This window comes from Lontra canadensis, unplaced genomic scaffold (assembly GCF_010015895.1).
Source record: "Lontra canadensis isolate GAN:19392208 unplaced genomic scaffold, GSC_riverotter_1.0 scaffold48, whole genome shotgun sequence".
In the NCBI taxonomy this organism is placed as follows: domain Eukaryota; kingdom Metazoa; phylum Chordata; class Mammalia; order Carnivora; family Mustelidae; genus Lontra; species Lontra canadensis.
The window spans coordinates 9,048,365-9,072,294 of NW_022631042.1; the positions used below are offsets into that span (position 1 = coordinate 9,048,365).

Consider the following 23,930-nt stretch of genomic DNA (forward strand, 5'->3'; position numbering starts at 1 on the left):
GCTCTTTTTCTGTGATTTTTGTCTTCTTATTTCATTTGGGACATATACCTCCATCTCCCCCATTTTGTCTAACTCTCTGTATCTGTTTCTATGTATTAGGTAGGTCAGCTATGTCTCCTGGTCTTGAAAGTTGTGGTCCTATGGTGCGGTCCTATGGTGCGTCGTATTGCAGTCCCCCCTAGACACCAGAACCAAGTGTTCCAGGGGTGTCCCCTGTGTAGGCTGCATGTGTCTTCCTATTGCTATGGACACACTGGTGGGTCAGACTGGTCCTCATCCTGGCTCTCTGCAATTAGTTGCTGTGACAGCTATGGATGCACTGACAAGCAGGTCTTGTTTCCTATGCAGCCAGCTCAAAGGTTCTGCTGAAGAAACTGCTGAGCTGATGGGCTGGTGTGTGGCATTATCTCCCCATGCCTACAGGGCAAGAGTCACTTTGGAGAGGGACTGGTTCTAGCCAGGACTGCCTGTCAGGTATGGCAGAGTTGGAGCCACTTTGAAGGAACACCTCCCAAGGTAGATGGATTGGATAGTGTGGGGCTAAAAGAGAATGCCAGGGCAGCAGTCCTAGTAATCAAGAGATGGAGAGCATTAGAATAGGCTCCCCCAAGCAGGCAGCTATCTAGGCTGGGGGAGGGCAAGAAAAATGGCTCCCCCTAGCTCTTTTGCTCCCAAAGAACTCTCCTGCAGATCCCTGCCCTTCCAACACATGTCCTAAAATTAGTCAATAAATCTCCTTCACATATACCCCAAGCACTTTTCAAATTTCTGTAACTGTGCTGTGTCTCCACAGAGTCATTTAGTATCCTGGATCTTTAAGGGTGGAGGCTTGGTTTCCTACCACACCCCACCTCCCAAGCTCTCTTAGAGCTAAGCCCTGCTGATTTTTAAAGCTCCCAGAGTTAAGTCCCACTGATTTTCAAAGCCAGGTGTTATGGGGACTCATCTTCCCAGTGTGGGTCCTAGGGCCAGTGGTGCCTGGTGTGGGGTCTGATCCTCTCACTCCTCCATGCTTCTGGAGTCCCTCCCATTTGTGGTTCATTTGGTTCTCAAGAGTTTGGTTCTTGACCACATCTCTACCCCTCCTATCCTTTTTGATGTGGACTTCTCTCTGCAAGATATGATCTGCCAGTCTTCAGCTTATTTTCAAAGTTAGTTGCAATATATGTAGCAGCTATTGACTCGGTATGTGATGAGCTCAGGGTCCTGCTGTTCCACCATCTTCCCAACTGCCCTCTATTCTTGATAGCAGCTGTGTATTAGTTAGCTGCTAGTGATTAGAAAATATTCTTTCTCTCACTTTTTTATTCCAGCTGATAGGATTGCACGGAGTAGGAGCTCAACAAATATGTATGGACTGAATTCCTTGGAAAATTACCAATTCTCTGCCGTCTGGCTTCTAAAAATGGAGATTAAAGGGTTCAGGCAATGACCATGCAGAAGTTGCTGGATAAAAAGCAACTTGGCATTGGTATAAAGGGTCTCACAGTGAGCTCTCTGTTTCCAGGCCCTCACAGACCACTCTCCCCAATTTCCCAAAAGGACTGCTACACACAGACTGAGTGATAACTGAAGAGAAGAAGGAGAGAAAGGTGCATCTCTATATAATTTCTGAGAATCCAGTAATATTATAAGATTAGTTATGAGTCTGGAAATAAAAGAAAAAATTCTGCCATGGGAGATGGTTTCTAAAGTTAGAGTGGGAACATCTCAATAATGAATTAATTGCAAAAGAATTTTGTCAGCATTTAGTTAGAATTTGACACTGCTCTTTTCTTTTAGACTGGTGGCCCCTTCTCTAGAGGCCAATTAGAATCTCCTGTGAACCTCTGTAAACTGCTCATGCTCACTCCCCACCTCTGTAGGAATTATCACTGTGGTGAGTTGCTATTACTACTGAGAATACGTCTTATCCCTTGTGCTAAGGCCCTCTGTTTTAAACTGAGTTCCAACAGCATACAATATGATTCAAGGAAAATAACTCAACCTAACACCCTAGTTTCAGGTAAACATTTTTATAGTTTGGAAGAAAGATAAAATCACAATAGTGATCCTTTTTAAAAAGATGCTACCTGTAGCATATTACAATTCAGTCTTAAAAATATCTTATTAAAAAAATTCAAACTTACAGAGAATTAGAATGAATACCTAATACCCATAGTCTACATTTAACATTATCAACAATGTCTTTGAAGTATATAAAGTATACAAACCAAAATTTTTAGTACCTATTTCTAAAATATAATCACATTTTCTTCACAACCACAACTGCATTATCACAACTGAGACAACTAAAAATAATTGTTTAATATCATATATTATCCAACTCTCTGGAATTGTTCCCCCAAATATCTTAAGTAGTTAGTTTGTTCAAACTAGGGTCTAAAGAAGGACTGCATCTTAACACTGATGATTCAGTTGATACGAAAACTATCCCACTTTTTTCTTTGTTCTCCTTCTCTGTATTTTTCAATGTTTAATGACTATGAAGGGCAAATAAGGCATGGTCCCAGACTAAATCTGATGAATTCAGTATCTGGGTGTCTTTAATGTATTTTTACAGAAAAAGTTCTAGAAGCCAATTTAAATGTTTTTGTTTTGAATTTGTTTTGATGAGAGGCTGGAGAAGAAGTTTGAGTCTATCATCTGAAAGAATGACTGGAATGCGGGGGGTGTTGCATATAGCATTGGTCTCAGCCCAATGGATTGGGGGTCAGAGCCTTAAGGAAAAAGAAGCTGCAGGGAAAATCCCAAAGAACTGCTCTTATGAGGCACTTGGTACTATTGGTGTGACACAAAATGAGAGAAGACATTTCCTCCACTTCTCTCCAGCACACACAGCACCATGCTATCAACTTTTGTCTGACTCTGAAGTTCTGAAAATTTGAAATAATGTAATAAAAATATTACAAAAGTCTTACGTTACACCAAATTTTGAAATAATGCAATCCCTCCAATTAAAATTTAATCAAGAAGCATTTCACTCCAAAGCTACTGGGAACATGGATATTTTGAGCTCTTGCCACATAGTGGTACCATTTTGGCAGGCAAACAGTTGTGGAATTAGTCTTAAAGTGCAAGTTTGGTTTAAGGTCTTCATAAAAGTATGTCTTTCAAACAGTGTGACCACTGGATATGGTTTGAGTAGAGCAACAGTCCAGAGAACGGAGCACTGTTTTGGCACATTAAAGATTTGTGGTTGAAGAAGCCTCAGTCTCCACCTCCATCAGACCTCAGGGCTCTCAAGAAGGTAACAGCCTCAGTCCAGAGGCTCACCTTCAGGCAGCTAAATGGGCTTGGGACAGACCGTGACGGGGAATTCTTGAATTCACACTAGACAGCTTTGGAATTCCCAAATACAATTGGTTGTAATTTTAAGGGGAAACCAACCTCTTAGATTATGAAGATAGGGACTAGAGGCAGTGAAATTTGGAATATTACTATCAACTTTGTTCTCCTTGCATCCTAGGCTGGTGAGGCCTGGCGAAATTTTGTAATAAATGAAAAAATAATGAAATACCAGCACCAACCATGAATGCTAACTGACAAACAATACTGAATTTATGGTTCTTTAGTGGCAGCAATAATTTGGTCCCCCTTAACTTTTAACTTTGTTAGATATTGTCCATTTATTACATCTGAGAAAACTGATATGTTTACATAATGCCAATTGAAGAAAAAATGTTTTACCTCTATAATATTTGAAATACCTACTATAATAATAGGTAAGAACCAAACAAATCTGGTAAGAACCAAACAAAAAATAAATGTAAATCATTGAATTCATATTACAATTTTTGTTTTTTAGTGTACTATAACAAACTTTTTCTTCTGGTAGGCAATTCCTTTTTTTGCTCGGTTAATCCTTGAATTGAGAGATCATACATTAAATTACCTTAACATATCTCATCATATTTTAAAGTACCATATCTTTACTTCATTGATGAGCTTCATTACTATCCCATATAGCATCATTCTAGAATAATGCTAACAATGTAGTATGGGATTTGCTATGGATTGAATGTTTATGTCCACTAAAATCAGTATGTTGAAACCCAATCTCCAATGTGATAGCATTTGGAGGTGGGGCCTTTGGGAGATGATTAGCCCATGAAGGTGGAGCCCTTATGAACCAATCGGTGTGTTTATAAGACACTCCAGGGGGCTCCCTCACCCCTGCTGCTATAAGACAAAATAGCAAGAAGTTGGCAGGTAATGAACCAGGGGCTGGGCTCTCACCAGACACAGAATCTGCCAGCACCTTGATCTTGGACCTCCCAGCCTCCCCAACTGGAGAAACAGACTTCTGTTGTTTATAACAGCTTTATTTTGTTATAGCACCCTGAACAGACCGAGACATGGTTTATAAATACATGTTGAATGCATTACTTCAAATCCCTCCTGACTCTGATTTTTTTTTCTATAGACTGGAAAAGTTCAAAGAAATAACAAAAATACTAAAAAGAAACCACGTCTTTAATGCAGAAGTGAGCAGTGTCTGTGATAGTACATGACATGCTATAAAGTGTTGGATTTTTCATGAGTGATTTTCTTAGATTTTTTTATCTTTTGCAAATTATTGTAACAGTCTTTAATGCCCAAGGGGGTTCTTATGCCTGGAGACAAACATTGACTGATATTTGTATTTTAGGGTTCTATTTAATAAACACTTATCTAAATAAATACAACTTTGAAAAATCAATTTCCTAAACATGTAAATGTTTATTACAAATTTTATGTAAAGTACCTGAAACAATTTAAACAAAATTAAAAACTTACAAAAACGTTCTTTAGAACTCTCAAATGCCATACATAGCAGACAAGCATACAAAAATGCCCTATCATCAACTATTATTACTTACTTTACACTTAAATTCATCTTAACATAAACAATGTGAATCCAGGTCATATCTTCATCATTTCACACCTTCACTATTTTTACTCATTCCAGCTTACTGCAATACTTAGCTTGATGCCTTCTCAAGAAAGAGTAATCAACCAAATTTTAAAAGAAAAAGGATATTTTGCAAACCAGCAAGGATACAGGATGTGATTATCAACCAGTTGATTCTCATTTGGGGCCCAGGATCTGCCTGCCTCTCCCAGATGATTAAAACCCTCACCACTGGGGTCATCAGGTTAGGTTTCCTTTTCATAGTTCACCAGTAAGACTTTTAAGTCCACAACTTTCATTTAGGTTTTAGGGTTTTATTACACAGTGCTCCCTATGATAGAATCATTTTAAAATTCATAGCATTATTTTCAAAGGGAGCAATCTCAGGGACACCAGAGTAGTTCAATTGGTTAAGGTCTGCCTTCTGCTTAGGTCATGATCCCAGGGTCCAGGGATCGAGTCTCACATTGGGCTCCCTGCTCAGTGGGGAGCCTGCTTCTCCCTCTGCCTCTGCCTGCTGCTCCCCCTGCTTGTGTTCTCTCTCTCTTTCTCTGTCAAATAAATAAATAACATCTTCAAAAAATAATAAAATAAAAAATAACAGGGAACAATCTCTAGGACATGTTAAGTGAGAAAAGCAAGAAGCAGAAGGCTACACATCATCTGCTACTTCAATGTAAGAAGTTGAAGGGGAGGAGAATACAGTGTATTTGCTCATATTTTTCAAGAGGAAACAATGGAAAAACTATATAGATAAATTAAAAACTACTAAAATCGGATACTTAGAAAAAGGGATGGAATAGGTAAGAGCAAAGGTAGGTATAGAAGCAATACTTCTCAGAATACTGGTTTTATTGTTTTGATTTTGCTGCCATGTACTATTATACATAACTGGAAAAGCATAGTTATATCAAAGAGGAAAAAAGATGACTATCAGCACAAAGAATTATTTTGGGCAACAAAAAATGTGTTATTTTTACTGAAAATATTTCGTAGGACATATACATCTTAAGGACAAAAAGAATTGGGGTTTTTTTGGAATTGTGTACTTTTCTTAAACTGCATTCAGTGGGTTTTTTGGTTTTCACTTTAAATATTTATTTATTTTGAGAGAGTTGGGGGGATGTTAGAGACAGAGGGAGAGGGAGAAGCAGACTCCCCCCGGAGCAGGGAGCCCAATGCAGGGCTCACTCCCAGGGTCCCAGGATCATGACCTGAGCCCAAGGCAGACATTTAACCAACTGAGCCACCCAGGCACCCCTGCATTCAGTGGTTTTATTGTTAGTGGTCTTGTAGTATCGTTATTACAATGTCTGTGTTGTAAGATGAAACTAATAAGCAATTACATTACTGTCTATAGGAATGAAGATTCATAAAAAGTCAGTCGACCAGACTACTGGGTGTCTCCCCATGCGATGCCCATAACACCCCCTATGCAGCTACTCTTGTCACCAAGAGGAAAAAAGGAAAAAAAGAACCTGAATATCAAGTCTGTTGATCTAACTAAAAACTTGCAGGAAATACAAGAAACAGAGCAAATGAAATAATGCCAGAGGAAACAATGAGAGTGTGGGACATTTTACAAGACAAATGATGTTTTCCTCAATAAAGAAGTGGCATGGGAAGTAGGGAAGATTAATTACAATTAATTACAAGAGGCATTCTTGTAATTAATTACAAGAGGCATTCGATCTGACACCCGAGTGCCATGTGGACCCTCCATCGATTCCGATTTGACAGACCCATGTGTAAAAAAGGCATTTTTTAAAAAAGATCTCATTTATTTACTTGACAGACAGAGATCACAAGTAGGCAGAGAGGCAGGCAGAGAGAGGGGGGGGGGGAAGCAGGCTCCCTTCTGAGCAGAGAGCCTGATGCAGGGCTTGTTTCCAGGACCCTGGGATCATGACCTAAGCCGAAGGCAGAGGCTTTAACCCATGGAGCCCCCCAGGCGCCCCTAAAAGAGGCATTTTTGAGACAATTTGGGAAACTCAAATATGGGCTGAATATGGGGGGAAAAATAATATATATGTATATATATAGAATCAGCCTGATGTGGTGTTCAGGAATTATTGTTAATTTCATTACACAGAAGATGGCACTGGGCTGTGCTCTCTAAACATGTTCTTTTTTGTTAGAGATACATATTGATGCATTTACTGGTAAAATAATATAATTCCTGGGATTTTCTTTCTAATACTTCAGCAAAAAAGGGGAGAGGCAAAGGGAGAATGATTAACAAGATTGGCAAAATTATTGATTATTGTTTAAGCTGGATGAGGGGGGATCATTATGGTGTTCTTTTTCTGTGTTGTGTTTCCATTTTTCTATGATAAAAAGAGTTTTAAAATGTTATAGATGACTTTTCTTCTTGTAATTAGTACCCATCTGGAGATTTCATTTCCTAAGCAATGAGAATCAAGTCTGTGAAGTTAATTTCCTCCTGACAATGGTGGATTCTTTCATCTTGGGACACACAGACAAAATGTCTTTCTATTTGCTATTATGAGAACAGTTCCTACTTTTCTGTAACTATGTGGCTTACTCACAGTTTCCTTCTCTGTTTGCACAAACAGAAACAAACACATAGTTATAAATAGCCATATGCAGGCGGTCCTTGCAGGACAGTGTCCTGACAGATCATAAAAATGATTTCACGCTGAAAGCATACAAAATAGTCTTAATAATTGGAACAATTACAATTGTTTTTGATCTTTAAAATGTCTTGTCAAGCTATATACAGAAGAATGAAACTCGAGCATTCACTTACACCATACTCAAAGATAAACTCTAAATGGATGAAAGACCTCAATGTGAGACAGTAATCCATCAAAATCCTAGAGGAGAACATAGGCAGTAACCTCTTCGACATTGCCACAGCAACTTCTTTCAAGACACATCTCCAAAGGCAAGGGAAACAAAAGCGAAAATGAACTTCTGGGACTTCATCAAGATCAAAAGCTTCTGCACAGCAAAGGAAATAGTCAACAAAACAAAGAGACAACCATGGAATGGGAGAAGATATTTGCAAATGACACTACAAAGGGCTGATATCCAAGATCTATAAAGAACTCCTCAGACTCAACACACACAAAACAGATAATCACATCAAAAAATGGGCAGAAGACATGAACAGACACTTCTCCAAAGAAGACATACAAATGGATAACAGACACATGAAAAAACAACATCATTAGCCATCAGGGAAATTCAAATCAAAACCACATTGAGATATCACCTTACACCAGTTAGAATTGACAAGATAAGAAACAACAAATGGTGGAGAGGATGTGGAGAAAGGGGAACCCTCTTACACTCTTGATAGGAATGCAAGCTGGTACAGCCACTTTGGAAAACAGTGTGGAGGCTCCTCAAAAGCTAAAAATAGAGCTACCCTATGGCCCAGCAATTGCACTACTGGGTATTTACCTCAAAGATACAGGTGTAGTGAAAAGAAGGACCTTATGCACCCCAGTGTTCATAGAAGCAATGTCCACAATAGCCAAACTATGGAAGGAACCAAGATCCCTTTTAGTAGAGAATGCATAAAGATCTCCATATATACAATGAAATATTACTCAGCCATCAGAAAGGATGAATACCCAATATTTGCATCAACATGGACGGAACTGGGGGAGGTTATTCCAAATGAAATAAGTCAAACAGAGAAAGACAATTATCATATGGTTTCACTTATTTGAGGAACATAAGGAATAGCATGGAGGACATTAGGAGAAGGAAGGGAAAAACAAAGGGGGGAAATCAGAGAGGGGAGAGGAACTATGAGAGACTATGGACTCTGGAAATCACTGAGGGTTTTAGAGGAATGGGAATGGTGGTGTGGGGATGGGTGAGCCCAGTGATGGGTATTAAGGAGGGCACATATTGCATGGATCACTGGGTGTTATACACAAACAATGAATCATGGAACACTACATCAAAAACTAATGATGTACTGTATGGTGACAAACATAATATAGTAAAAAAATTATAAAGAAAAAAAATGTTTTGTCAAAACATTAAAAACTCTCTTACCAGCAATTATAGCTGTATAAGAAACTGTATGGGAAAGAAAAATGGAAAAAAAAACAACAACAAAGCTGATATTTGTTATATTGTAATTGAAAATATTGGAAACTTTAAGGATTAAAGTATTCTTTGTAAAAAAAAAAAATTTCATTTTTCTCTGAGGGTGAAGGGGAAATAAATTAATATATTTTCAACTGTGGCTGAGCCCTCTAACTCAGCAATCCTAGGCACCTGGAGATTTACCTTTTGTGAAGTCACATCTAGTTTCTATTTTTCCTACCTTATAATATGAAGTCGGCATTTTTTTCTATGCCTTGGTGAGTTGTCATACTCTAAGTCCAGATAAGCTTCCCATAGTTTTCCCTTTGTACGTTCAACATCATGAAATATCTCTGAGAATTCCTTTTCTAATAAAACTATGGTTTCTCAGAATTCCCTGCAATTCTTGAAAAGATTCTCTATAGGTTTCTAGCTACCCATTGGGCACAATCTGATTATATTTCATAAAGTCACTTTCAAGATATTGACAATGAGGTAGACCCCTCTACCCTTCTACCCCAGGTTGTTAGGAATTTTAGTATCTTATTGCAATGATGTTTAAGCTTTTCTCATATGACATTATACTCAAAGTGGAATTATTCTAGAGTGTAAAGCAAGGATGAGAGACCTAGAATCCCATTTCCTGGGTCTCCCCCTCAGCTCCTGAGGTGACCCCCCCACAAAACACCTCCAAGAATACAGTTTGCAGATATCTGCACTTGATAGTAGATAGAGTCCATGGCTGATAAAGTGAAGTCATTAAGACATCCACACACCATGATGCAGATCAACTAGGATTCATCCTGTGGGTTCTTCCCAGCATGCTGGTCGTCTGAATCATCCCAGCCTTCGCAGAAATATCCTATACCTCCATTGCTGTCTCTGTTGCAGACACCTGATTAGAAGCCTGTGCTACCCTTCACCCGGCCTTCCCACTGATGCCTCAGACTGATCTGGCTCTCAGCATCCACCGTGACTGGGGCTCTGAATCTACCTTTCAGTGCCCGATGTCACCAGCAACTCCCAAGTGCTGCCCTCTACTTTCCAAGACATCAGCCCGGGATCTAGAGGTATCACACGCAGTTCTACCCACACGTAATTTGCGTTGGTATCTCTCTCCCCACATGCCTTTTGCTATTTTAGCTTCTCTCAGATACATAGTGTTTGTTCTAAAAGACTCCATGTCCTGAATTACTTCCTTGCCCTCTTTACAAGGTCAAAACCAGTTGTTGGAGTTGGTCATTCCTTTCATTAACAATCGGGTCTGGGGGCCGCCTGGGTGACTCAGTCGTTAAGTGTCTGCCTTCAGCTCAGGTCATGATCCTAGGGTCCTGGGTTCAAGCCCGGCATCAGGCTCCGTGCACAGCAGGGAACCTGCTTCTCCCTCTCCCACTCCCTGGGCTTGTGTTCCCTCTCCCACTGTCTCTCAAATAAATAAAATCTCAAAAAACAAAAAACAATCAGGTCTGGCTTTTAAGTTGGACCTCATTAATATCTGGCCCTATCTTTAGAAGCATAATACTGGGGCAGATGGCAAAGAAAACGGAGAAGGGTAGAACAGAAGGAAGTAGATTAGAACAGAAAGAAAATATCCTTCTTTAAAGTTTTGCATAATGCTGTGTTTATCATTATAAAGATGCGAGAGAGGAGGAGGATGAGAAAGAGGAAAGGAAGAAATATAAAGATTTTCTCAGAAGTGAAAGAATAAAGGCTTGGTAAATGCTTCTTGAAAGTTTGGGGAGGTTACTATGAACGTGGTTCGGGGGGGGTGTGCATGCGTGTGTGTGTGTGTGTGTGTGTGATATTCCTTCACTCTTCTGAATGCCTCCAATTCCAAAACCCTTTGACCTCATACATGTTATAAAATCTAATGCCATTTGAGAACTTCCAACAAAACTTATTTTTAAATGTTTGATTACTAATACTGACCAGCTGATCATCCAGTCCAAAGAGCTGCTCCATGTAAGTTTCAGACAATCTTCGAATTTTTGGCCTCATTGATGGATCGATGCACATATCCCTTTAATAAAATCGTCAAACAGAGGAAGACATTTCATTTCATAGTCGTTAGTTTTATCATTAAATCAGCAATTTGAATCAGTGATTCCATGGGTGGAGGGGAAGGAAGAGACACTTTGGGGAGAAGCATATCAAAATCACCTGCGGGGCTTTTTCAAACTACCCCCTCCTCAAGATTTTGCTGTGCGTCCCAAGAGGGCATACCTCCCTTTCTTCATCCCCAACTTGAAATATCTGCCCTGTGAGGACGTGATTGATGAGAGAAGGCTGTATTTCTCAGTTAAGAACCAGTGGGCAAACTGTTCCTATTAACGTCTTTGGGACTTCCAAGCCTGTGGAGGGATTCTTCAGCCATCTTGAAAATGGAAGCGTTTGTTGGCAAGACCTCTTTCATTACCACACAATGAGGGCTTTACCTTCAAAATAAAATATCTCCCTACTGTAAAGCAAAGCAATACTCACCAGAGAAGACTTTCAAGACCATTTTCCATGATAGTAATGATCATTTTCTGTAAATATTTCAGCGGATCCTCAGGACACGTAATAAGTAGGCCGCATAACAGAGCCTAGGGAAAATGAAACAAATCACTCTTCCCGGATTTGTGTGTTCTTACTAAACAGCAGATGGGCTTCTCTCCTACAATTACAAAGTTAAATAATGTGACAGTTTTTTAGGTCAACGTGCCCCCTCTTTCTATCCAGAGTTAGTATTTTGTTGAAGTTCAACTAAAATGCCTCCCTTTACTATTGAAAGAAAAATCCATTGTCGACGACACAATAGGGTTGCTGCTTAGTGTTTTCCCTTATGTGAGCAGAGATTTGTAGCCAAATTGAAGACATAGTTGTGGTACTTTTGATCAGTGGGTTCTACCCTTTTTAAGGATGAAGACCCCTGACTGATTTCTTTCTCCCCCAGAGCCAGAGAATATAATTGCACTAGAGGTCAGTGATTCTCATCGCAGTTGCAAGATGAATGTAAATAGTATTCTGTGACCTAAGGGCTGAAGTCTATTACCCAGAGGCCAGACTTCCAACAGCTCCCTGAACAGCCCTAATGACAGGCCCTTCTGCCTTCTGGCACTTTAGGGCCTGAGTCCCCAGAATACGGACTTTCTCTACTTCCCACCGCTCGCCGCTTCATTCATTCTGTTGTAGCACCCCGAGAACATTTACCTCAGAATCACCTGGGGGTTGAACAAGTGAAGATGGGGCCCCGGGAGCTGCATTTTGAGGAGCTCCCCAGGTGATTCTTAAACACACTAAAGTCTGAGAACTAAGGCCTAAATGGAACGCAACATTGAGGTGATTTTTTTTAAAGTTAGGATCTAATTAATGAATATAAGAAATTACTTGTTTCTTTATATTTCTAAGTTCCACAGATTAGAAAATGACAGTCCCTGCAGAAGTCAAATCAAGTTAAAAGGTAAGTCTCTAGAACACTAGTAGAGGCATAAGGAACTAGCAGAGTTCAAATGTTCACCTTCTGGGTAAGAAATCTCACTGTTTATTTTCCCACTGGGCAAAATAAAACAGACTGAGGCTTTATAGAATTAACGCGTGAATGCTACATAGCCCTGTGCTAATAAGAAAACCATAACTAGTGAACAAATAGCTTTTTTTCTGCGCAATGAAAATAAAAATTATGAAACCGCTGGTTTGGTCTTTATAAGCAGAGGCAAAATATGCAAACATTCCCACAAGATGAATGTTTGACTCTCAGAAAACATCAATTAGGGCTTTATCAAGGCTAGTTTCTTAGTGAAAACTTACACAACGAAGGACAAAAAAGACCAAGTTTCACAAAATAAGTGTGCAATCCTCCACTTTCTTTTGGTTCTGCCTAACTCCATTCCCAATATTTTTCAAATATTCTGAAAGGTGTCTGGGGACTGATGACGAACGTAGGTTTATTCAGGGCAATTGTTTCTTTTTTTTTTCTTTTTTCTATTTTTTAAGGTTTTATTGATTTATTTTAGAGGCTGGGGGCAGAATGAAAGGGAGAGTCTTAAGCAGACTGTGCGCTGAGCATGGAGGCCAACGTGGGGCTCGATCTCACGACCCAGAGATCATGACCTGAGCCAAAACCAAGAGCTGAAACAGATTGTGCCACCCAGGCATCCCCAGGACATTGTTTCTCTTTTCTACTACTACCCATCTTTCAAGGAACAAGATAATGCAGTAGCTGGAGTCCACTGGGTTTAAATCCTGGATGGGCAATCTTCTAATGTGGAACCTTGGACAAGTTACTCCTCTGTTCCTGTTTCCTTACCTATACATGGGATCATAAAGGTACATATGTCATAGGCTATCATGAGAATTAAGTGAACTAATATATGTAAAGTACTTTGAATAGTGTCTAGCATAAAATAAGTACTCAATAGATAATAATGATATGTTATATTATTATATAATAATGATAACAAGCCATTACTATTTTTAACCATTCCACTGCTAATTCTTACCTCCATTAGAGGGAAAGACTTGAGCAAAGAGAAAAGAAATTCAAATTCAAAGAAATTCAAAACTATTCCCTTGTACCACTCAAAGCCAGTGGGATGATAGAGGGATTGATTTCATTGATTTCATACCAAGCCTAATGGAAAAGATTAGGACAAATGTATTTGGGGGGAAATGATTAGGAGAGAGAACTTGATAGAACAATAGTTTAAACATAAATAATAAGACAGTAAATGTCTATGAGAACTGTGGGTAGATATAAAACACTTAAGAGAGCAAGTCCTTATTTTTTTCAAGATTGTATTTTTAAATCGTTTTTACACCCAACATGGGGCTTGAACTCACATCCCTGAGATCAAGAGTTGCATGTTCCATCCACCGATTGAGCCAGCCAGGTACCCTGAAAGCAAGTCTTTTCAGATATGCAGGTAAGTATGGTAAAATATACTAAGGGCCTGTGTAGCAATGCAAAAATTAATTGTTTCATGAGTGCAAAGGTAAAGTGATTGCAAAAGGCTTGTGAAGCCCTCAATAGTTGGAGAAACTTCCAAGGGTCAAGGAATGGGCAGAAGGTTTACAGGTAGGGTCTTTCTCTTGGCAAGAGCAAAGCCTCATGGGTGTAGACCCGTTTGGCTGGAGTAAAGGGTTCAGGTGAGAGAGAAGCAAACATAGCCATTCTGTGAAGAAGCCGGAATTCTATACCAAGACCTGGGACTGGGTCCTCCTCTAGAATCCTCTAGGCCATTCATGATCAAACCCCAGCAAGATCAACCACGTGGCCAAAGGCCAATCATCAGAACTTCATGGCTCATTTTGCTTCCTAATACCCCATTAGGGATGACCTGGACTTTTAGAGGGTATATTCTTGCTTCTGGGTTTCACAGATGAGGCAAAGAAGGGCCAGGTGATTCACAGAGTGAACAGGTTTTTAAACTACAAACTCAGGGCTCCTCCCTTGCACATAGCATGCACTCGCACAAAATTGTCCACATGTGTATCTTCCTCCAGAACTTGAGGGATTTTTTTTCCACATTATCTATCTGGAAATATTTTATGCATATGCAAACCCACAAACACGTTCTTCTTTTATGGTAGAATAGGGTGCCTGAGTGGCTCAGTCAGTTAAGGGTCTGGCTTCAGCTCAGGGTATGGTCCCAGGGTCATGAGATCAAGCCCCAGACTGGGCTCCTTGCTCAGTGGGGAATCTGCTTCTCCCTCTACTTCTGTCCCTCCCCCAGCTTGTGCGCTCTCTCTCTCAAATAAATAAAATCTTTAAATAAATAAATAGATGGCAGAGTAACCAACATATAGCTTTCACCTTGTTCGTTTTTTGTTTTTTTTTAGATGAAGATTGCTTTTAAAAATGCAATGTCAGAATCACAAAGTTACAGAAACCTCTTTCCTTAGGAATAGGTTTAAGTTTCTTTTTTTCTTTTTTAAAGAATTTATTTATTTATATGACAGTGAGAGAGAGAGAGCATGAGCAGGGGATAGGGAAGCAGGCTCCCCACTGAACAGGGAACACGATGGGGGGCTCCATCCCAGGACCCTGGGACCATGACCTGAGCTGAGCTGAAGGCAGATGCTTAACCAACTGAGCCACCCAGGCGCCCTGGAATAGGTTTAAGTTTCTGTTCAAAGTCTCTTGTACCTCCCTAAGCCCCCCCAATCAAGCCCCAAGTGACATCTCACAAACACTTGCCATCCCCACCTCTGGTAGAAATGGAGTTGGCATGCCGTTGTGTCATTTGAAGGGACCTCTTAATTTGTTTCTGTGAAAGTTAATAAGTTAAAAATGTGAAAATACAGAAGTTTCTGTGTCTTCTTGACATTTAAATAGAGGGTTTGTTTGTTTTGTTTTGTTTTTGTTTTTTTACTTTAGAAACTCCATAACTGAAAATATAGTGAAGATTATTGAAAAGGGTCAGCTGACTTTGGCCATTCAGGAGGGACCTCAGGGAGAGGAAGATGCCCCTTGAGGGGTTTTAAGGCAGAGTGGACATGTGAGGAGACAGTCTCCACGAAGTGAGAGCAAGACAAGGATTCTGTTACCTGCTGGATTGCACCGGGCCCGACAGGGAGGGACCCACCAGCTGTGGAATCCCTAGACAAGTGAATTGCTACTGGAGAAAAAGATAATTATATACTTTTTTGGTTATTTAAGTGTTCCACGAATTTGCCTCTGGAACTACATCTGTGAAATGGGGGACTGGGCTAAGGGAACTCAGCAAACATAACTGCCCTCAAGAGAAGCCACAACCTGTTAGCCCCAAGGTCCCATAAAATGAGTCAGGGTATCTAGTTCCTTCTGTCCCACATTGGCTGTCAGTCTCTTGCTCCCATAGCCAATAGCTCCTCATTCTTGCCTCTCTAGCAAATATTTAGCTAGCAGCTGTTAGTCCCTAAAAGAAAATACCCAGGAATAGTCTATGTGATATAGAAATAAATGCAATATTTTTAAAATTGCATTTATGTATTTATAAAATAAATTTATAATAAATTTATTAAATATTTATTTATAATATATTATATCATAAATATATAACATATTAAATATTAAATATATTAAATATTAAAATATATTATATAATATGTTATAATATATTAAATTTATAATAAATTTATAAATTCATTATATAAATAAATTTATAATAAATTTATTAAATAAATTTATAAAAATTGCATTTATATATTTATAAAATAAATGCAATATTTTAAAAATTGCATTTATGTACAAACTGGGATCAATCACGAGAGAAACATAAAACATAAATATCATAAAAATTTAAAAAGTTTTATAGTATTTCTAAAAATAGAAAACTTTGCATAAGGATCATGATTTGTAACTTAAATACGCCCTCTGCTGGGAATATCTAGTTTTGCAAACTGAGTCTTAAACAGAAATGCGATCTTAGGTTTTGAAGAACACTTTTCCGCTCTCACAGACAACCACTACATGTAGATGTTTAATAATTTGGTAGACACTTTACCCATAGTATCTCCCCCATCTCTGGTCCCATGGGTTAGGCCTTGTCTATACGCAGTGTGCTCGCTCCTGACTAGTAGAAAACAGAGAGAGAAACTGATCTCTAAATATTACTGACAAAGTATGTCTGAAATTCTACCAAATTCTACCAATAAGGCTTCATCGTGTATTGCCCCATCTTAATATCTTTTTAAATACAAATGTCTCGGGGTGCCTGGGTGGCTCAGTGGGTTAAAGCCTCTGCCTTCAGCTCAGCTCATGATCCTGGGGTCCTGTATCAGGTTCTCTGCTCAGTGGGGAGCCTGCTTCCTCCTCTCTCTCTGCCTGCCTCTCTGCCTACTTGTGATCTCTGTCTGTCAAATAAATAAATAAAATCTTTAAAAAAGTCTTAAATACATACATACATACATACATACATACATAAATACATATATACAAATGTTTCTTGTAAGTAATATATCCAAGGAGATGTCCACAGTGGTGGGGTGAGTATTTCAGAGTTGTCAGAAATTGAGTGAAGAACCAAAAGATAATTCTCAGTTTTCCCACAGTTCCATCTAGGTGCAGGCTCTGAGTCTCCACAGGCAGACATTTTTTAAAAACCTTTGAATTTCTAAAATATACTTTTCCTGAATTTAAAATGGTATATAGAGAGTAAAACTTTTATTGCCCAGATTTACAAGTATTTGATCAATCAGTTCATTTATTTCAAACCGAGAATTAAAGTTTAAAAAATACTAGCCTCCAAGGTCTTAAAAAAAAAAAAAAAACCCTTCTATTTCTCAATGTTTCTATCTCTTGTACAAACAGTACATGTAGATTACATGGAGGGCATATTAGATACTGGTGGTCCATGATGGAAATAGACCAGCTTGTTGCAACATGAGGCTATGAACCATGGCAGAGGATATTATTTTGGGACAGAAAACAACTGTGGTGATTAATCATAGTGATTTCAAATTCATTTTGTGAAATCAGGAAAAAAAAAATCTTTAATCCCCTCCTCCAAGTTCATGAGAATCCCAAAATATATCCACATAGGACCAGAACTGTTCTTTGATGTTGCAGGATGGGTGGAAAGGGAAGAAGCAGAGCTCTCTTCTTCCAATGCCCCTTCTCCGGCCGTAGAACATTCCTCCTAGGAGTCAGGACAAGCCTGAGATTCTGCTAACACAGAACCAAAAAACCTTTGGAATCTACCAGCATGCAATTAGGCACACACAGGCCTGCCTGCAAACTGAACCAAAGTGAGAGAGTTTTATGAAGGTGCTAGTTGGGGCAGACACTGAGCCATCTAGGAATGAGGTGTCCAGGAGACCTCAGTCATGTGGCCAGAGCCAAAGGGATCTCATCTCAGGGAGACCAGACACAGGCCAGCAACAGGCCAGCCAGCTGCACCTGGGATGAGAAACCGGAGCTTCCCAGTAATAAATGCTTTTCTGCTCCCTGTGCTCTTTATTGCTTTCTAGTTTATTTGGTAACAGTATGCAAAAGCAAAAAAAAAAGGGGGTATTTTTTCCTACATTTAGGCCAGCATTTCAGTATTTTCTTTTAATATATGAACATTTTTTTCTGATTATAAAAATAGTATATGGTCTATGCAATTTGGAAAATTCAGAGAAAATATAAAGAAAATAAAAATCAACCATCATCCTGCCCACCAGAAATAACTTCTAATAAAACTTTTAACTTCAGGGATGCCTGGGTGGCTCAGTTGGTTGGACAACTGCCTTCGGCCCAGGTCATGATCCCGGAGTCCCAGGATCGAGTCCTGCATCGGGCTTCCAGCTCCACGGGGAGTCTGCTTCTCTCTCTGCCCTTCTCCTCACTCATGTTCTCTCTCACTGTCTCTCTCTCAAATAAATAAATAAAATCTTAAAAAAAAAAAAAAAACTTTTAACTTCAGTCTTTCACAAGGCATATATTTTTTACAAATTAAATTTTAAAATTATAGTTCTACAAATTAAAATGAGGATTATGTATTGTTATTGTATATCTTTTTCGGGGGGTTATCCCTTTTTTTTTCTCGGTTATGAAACATTTTTCCACGTCTGGTCAAAATTCTTCAAAACATCACGTACTGGGGCGCCTGGGTGGCTCAATCAGTTAAGCGTCTGCCTTCAGCTTAGGTCATGATCTCAGGGTCCTGGGATGGCATCCAGTGTCAGGCTCCCTGTTCAGGGGGGAGTCTGCTTCTCCCTCTCCCTCCGCCCCTCCCTCCACATTCATGCTCTCTCTCCCAAATAAATAAATAAAATCTTCTTTAAAATTTAAAAAAAAAAAATCATGTATTGAGGTTGGTTGGTAATCTACTACAAACAATAGTACCATAAATTTTTATAACTTCTAAATGGTTGGCCATCTAAGTTGTTTCAAAATTTGTCCCATGATTAAAAATTATATGATGTAATATTTTCACTATTAATGATGAAATGTACACATCTTCAGCTCTGACTACTTTGTTAGGATAGATTGTAAGAATATAGAATCAGGAGGTATGGGGTTTTTTTGTTTGTTTTTTGTTTGTTTTAAAGATTTTATTTACTTATTTGACAGACAGATATCACAAGTAGGCAGAGAAGCAGGCAGAGAGAGAGGAAGAAGCGGGCTCCCTGCTGAGCAGAGAGCCGGATGCTGGGCTGTATCCCAGGACCCTGAGATCATGACCTGAGCTGAAGGCGGAGGCTTAACCCACTGAGCCACCCAGGCCCCAGGAGGTATGTTTTGAAGCTCTTCATACATATCTCAAAGTTGCTTTCTAAAAAGGTATTATCAATTTATACTCTCATTAACAGCCAATGGGAGTGTCCATTTTACCTTGCAAGCACTGATAATTATAAAATTCTAATTTTTGTTGATTTGATGGCTGGAAAACAGTAATTCATTTCATCCACACTTTGTTTTGCCAGTGCGGTTAAATAGGAGTTTTCTTCCACTGACTAGCTGTTATGGGCTAATTGTGTTCCCTCAAAATTTATGTGTTCAGTGTGATGATATTTGGAGATGGGACCTCTAGAAGGTATTCAGGGCTGGATGAGGTCATGAGAATAGGGTCCTCATGATAGAATTAGCACTGTTATAAAAAGAGACACCAGCTAGCTAGCTTGCTCTCTCTCTGCTGTGGGAGGACACAGTGAGAAGGCAGGTGTCTGCGAGTCAAGATGGGTGCCATCACCAGAACCCACCCATGTGGGCACCCTCATTTCACACTTTGAGCTCCAGAACTATGAGAAGACAAATTTCTGTGACTTAAGCGCCCCAATACAATGGTATTTTATTATGGCAGCCCAGGCAAACTAAGACACTAGCCATCTCTGATTTTGCATACATTTTATTTGTCCTTTATTGGGATGGGCTTCATCTAGATAGGATTAGGGAGGTAGCTATAACAGTATCCAAAAAGAGACAACCCCAGAGAATGAGAACTTCAGAAGGACTGAACCAAGGCCACTTGTTGAATCTCCATCTGTGTCACCAAAAGTCTCCCCTAGAGTCCTTCTCAGCTATGGGGTTTATTTTGTTTTGTTTTGTTTGTTTTGTTGAGAGAGAGAGAGAGAGAACACATGAGCACCAGGGTGGGTGGGGGGAGGGGCAGAGGGAGAGATCGAATCTTAGGCAGGCTCCACATCCACCACAGAGCCCAAGTCGGGGTTCGATCTCATGACCCCGAGATCAAGACTCGAGCCAAAATCAAGAGTTGGGGGCTGCCTGGGTGGCTCAGTGGGTTAAGCCTCTGCCTTCAGCTCAGGTCATGATCTCAGGATCCTGGGATCGAGTCCCACATCGGGCTCTCTGCTAGGCAGGGAGCCTGCTTCCTCCTCCCTCTCTCTCTGCCTGCCTCTATGCCTACTTGTGATCTCTGTCAAATAAATAAAATCTTAAAAAAAAAAAATAGAAAAAAGAAAACAAAATCAAGAGTCGGATGCTTATCTGACAGAGCCACCCAGGCACCCCTCCACTGTGGGTTTAAAGGGGTTTGTGGTTTGAAACAACAAACCACATCAACAGTTTGTCCAGTCAGGCTGCTGCAACAGAACACTATAGACTGAGTGACTTATAAACAACAGAAACTTCTCAATAGAAATTTATTTCTGGAAGCTGGGAAGTCCATGATCCAAGTACGGGAAGATGCTGTGTCTGGTGAGAGGTGCTTCCTGGTTCATAGACTTCTCACAGTGCTCTCATATGATGGACGGGAGAGAGCTGTCCCTCAGGCCTCCATTATAAAGGCACTAATCCCATTCATGAGGGCTTTACTTCATGACTTAATCAACTCCCAAAGGCCTCATCTCCAATACCATGACATGGGAGATTAGGTCTCAACATAGGAATCTGGGTAGACAGAACATTCAATCGATAGAATGCTTTTATCACTTTTTTCATTTTCACAATAAAATCTATTTCTATTTTTTAGATTTGAAAATAGACATCAATTTCCTTTGGTGTGAGAACAGCTGTCCCACATGTGACCCCGCTGATCACTGGGAAGGAGGAGACCATGTTGATTGGCCATTAGACTGCCCCTCCACCCTCACTGTGCCACTCAGGCTTTTCCTGAAGTTCTAGAAGCCTTGTGCCCTTGAAAAGTACAACCTTAGAGACACAATGATCATTTCTGGGTCCAGGGTAATTTCCCTTAGCTTATTAAATATGTTAATATAGTCTAGACCTGCACCATCTAATATAGTAGGAACTAATTACATGTGGCTATTGAGTACTTCAGACATGGCTAGTCCAAATTGAGACGGGCTGTTTAAGTGTAAAATAAACACCCAATTTTGAAGACTTAATATGATTATATTTATATTGAGTCCATGTTGAAATGATTATATTCTGGACAGATTGGTTTTATAAAATATATTATTAAAATTAGCTTCACCCATTTATGTTTCTTTAGTGTTTCACAGGACACCCAAATAGATAAATGCACAGAGAATGCAAGAGAAACATCTGGGCTAAATACAGCTTCAGATTCACAGCTCCAAGTGCCTAAAGCCATTGAGGAATTTTCTACTAGCACATGGTAGATGCCCAGCAAACATTTGCTGATGGAGTGGTCTGATGTTCCCTCCTTACCACTCTTGCTGTCCCCCAAGAAAAAAAGGCTGGCTGGTGCTAAGACCCTGATCTGTTGTTCAAAAAATGTTATCTGACTAACATGAGTTGAACATACAATCCAACGGTCTTTGAGATGGGTGTACAAACCTCTAGGAATCCCAAACTATTTCTCCTTGTGGGCACGGGATAATCAGCAGTGGCTCCCAGGGCTGCACACTTCCCCATGGACATCCAGAGATGGTATATCTCTGTCCTGGCACTCCAACCAGCAACCTGACATCAACTGGCCTGATCACATCTTGCCTTCTCTCATGATTACCACCACCCACATTGTCACACTGTGGCCAGAGAACCTTATTGTTGTAAGCCAATAAGGGCTGGACCACCAGGGACAGAGATAGTCAGTTTCCCTGAAGCATATGGTCTATGTGGGGAAGAAGGAGGTTATAGAAGAATATAAGAACTATTAGAAGGAAGAGGGAAACGCATATTGTGTGGACAACTTTTTAATGTCCAATGTACATCTACTCCTGGGGAACACAGAAAGGAAGAGGAAAAGAAGGGATAAATATGTAGAAGGGTTGAAACCCACTTACTGGGTGACACTGCTATGATTCCCATCTTATTTGTCCACATAATGCTTGTAACTACAACTTGATCCCAGATTCCCCTTGTATGAGCAAGCCATGTATGGCTAATTGTATGGCCATGACAATATATCCCATCCCACGGGCTATTGTCACAACGTGACTTTAATATGCCTCCCATCACAAAGTGGGGTCTATATTCCTTCCTCTTAAATCTCGGTGAAATAATGTTATGTTGACTTCTGAGCCGAGGTCACACATGGTGGTATAACTTCTACCTAGTTCTCTGGAGAAGCTTGCTCTTAGAACCGAGCTGCCATACTGTGTGGAAGTTCAAGTTGCTCATGAAGAGGCCCATATGGAGAAACCAAGCCTCCTGGCTCACAGACATAGCTGACCCTCAGCCCCCAACCAACGCCCAGCACCAACTTGCCAGGTATGTGAGCAAACCATCTTGAAAGTGGGTCTTTAACTCCTGTTCATCCACCCCAGATGGTACCACATGGAGCAGAGACAAGCTCTCCCTGAAAAACCTTTCAGAATTCAGAGTTTTGAGTAAACGAAATGATTCTTGCTGCTTTAAGCCACTAAATTTTGTAGCTGTATTACAAGGCCATGTATAACTGATACAACGAGCAAATAGAAAAGAACTACACAGCCCAATCAAACCTGTCTAGCATCCATCCCTAGCTATGTACATTATGAGAAAAAACACCCAGCCATTGCTATCCTTTGACATTTTATTATGGAAAACTTCAAACATACAGAAAGTAAACGAGTATCATGAACGCCTATGAACCCATCACTCAGTTTCAACAATTACCCCATTCAGAGAGTCTTCAAAGTTATTCATGTTAACAATGATTTTTAAAATAACACTTTAAAGAAAACAGGAAATGATAGATAAAACGGATGAAAACATGCAAAATTTTCATCAAAATTTATAAAAAAGAATCAACTGATAATCCTGAAATGGAAAAATATACTGTTGGAAATTAAGAATCCATTTGATATATTTAATAGTAGACAGGACACAGCATAAAACAGAATCAATAAACTTGAAGAAAATCAGTGAAAAATATCCAAGCTTGAGCACAAAGGGAAAAAGAAGGAAAAAAACAGAACAGGGGGGAAAAAAACCCAAAAAAGCCTAACATATTGATGATTGGAGTCCCAGAAGAAGAAGAGAGAATTGGGTAGAAACATTATTTGAAAATGGTCAAAAATGTTGTAAAACTGATGACAAGTATCAATCAATAGAATCGGTATTTAAGTCAGTAAGTCAAGCAGGGTGTTTTGTTTCAGTTTTTCAATCAGCCTCTGTGCAAGCATTTGCAGGGAAATGATACTCAGGTTTTATTTAAGATAGGTAGGTGAAATTCAGAAGAGGTTGAGTATACAGGAAATCTATGATAAAAAAAAATTACGTTTTCCAAAGTTTGCAGAAGATGGGTTTTAGAAGATCCTTAGTCTTGTCAAATTGGATCAGATGAAGAACTATGCAGGCTTAAGAGGCACAGGGCGATTCATCCTGATAGTCTCCTAGGTGAAGCAGGAAACCAGGTTAAGGTGGGAGTGTGGGCCCCGGAAAGCCGCTCCCTTGCTCCTACTGCTAATGTGGTACCAGAAGGGAGAGAAGGACTCCTCATGACAATATCGCCTTAGGCAAAGGGCTCTACTGAAGGCCTCTCTCCTCTGGGAGCAATGTGGTAGGCTGGAGAGCAAAGGGGGTTTGTACCCAAAGGAGGGACCAAGGATCCTCTACCAGCCTCCTAGTGTTATGGCAAGTGGAGAGCAAGATGAGGAGAGGCTATCACTTCCTGATGTTCCCTGACCCTCAACTCAAGTCCACTTCTGCTAC

The 23,930-nt window shown here is 39.8% G+C and overlaps 1 protein-coding gene across 1 annotated transcript in view; it reads right to left on the reverse strand.

Annotated features, from left to right (window-relative positions):
• FBXL13 (F-box and leucine rich repeat protein 13) overlaps positions 1–23,930 on the reverse strand; it is a 236,611-nt gene that overhangs the window by 210,341 nt on the left and 2,340 nt on the right. Inside the window, exons 2-3 of the mRNA XM_032873296.1 lie at positions 11,444–11,547; positions 10,892–10,982 (exon numbers count right to left, since the gene is read on the reverse strand). Of these exons, the coding sequence (XP_032729187.1) occupies positions 10,892–10,982; positions 11,444–11,547 (195 nt within the window). The remainder of the gene's footprint in view (positions 1–10,891; positions 10,983–11,443; positions 11,548–23,930) is intronic.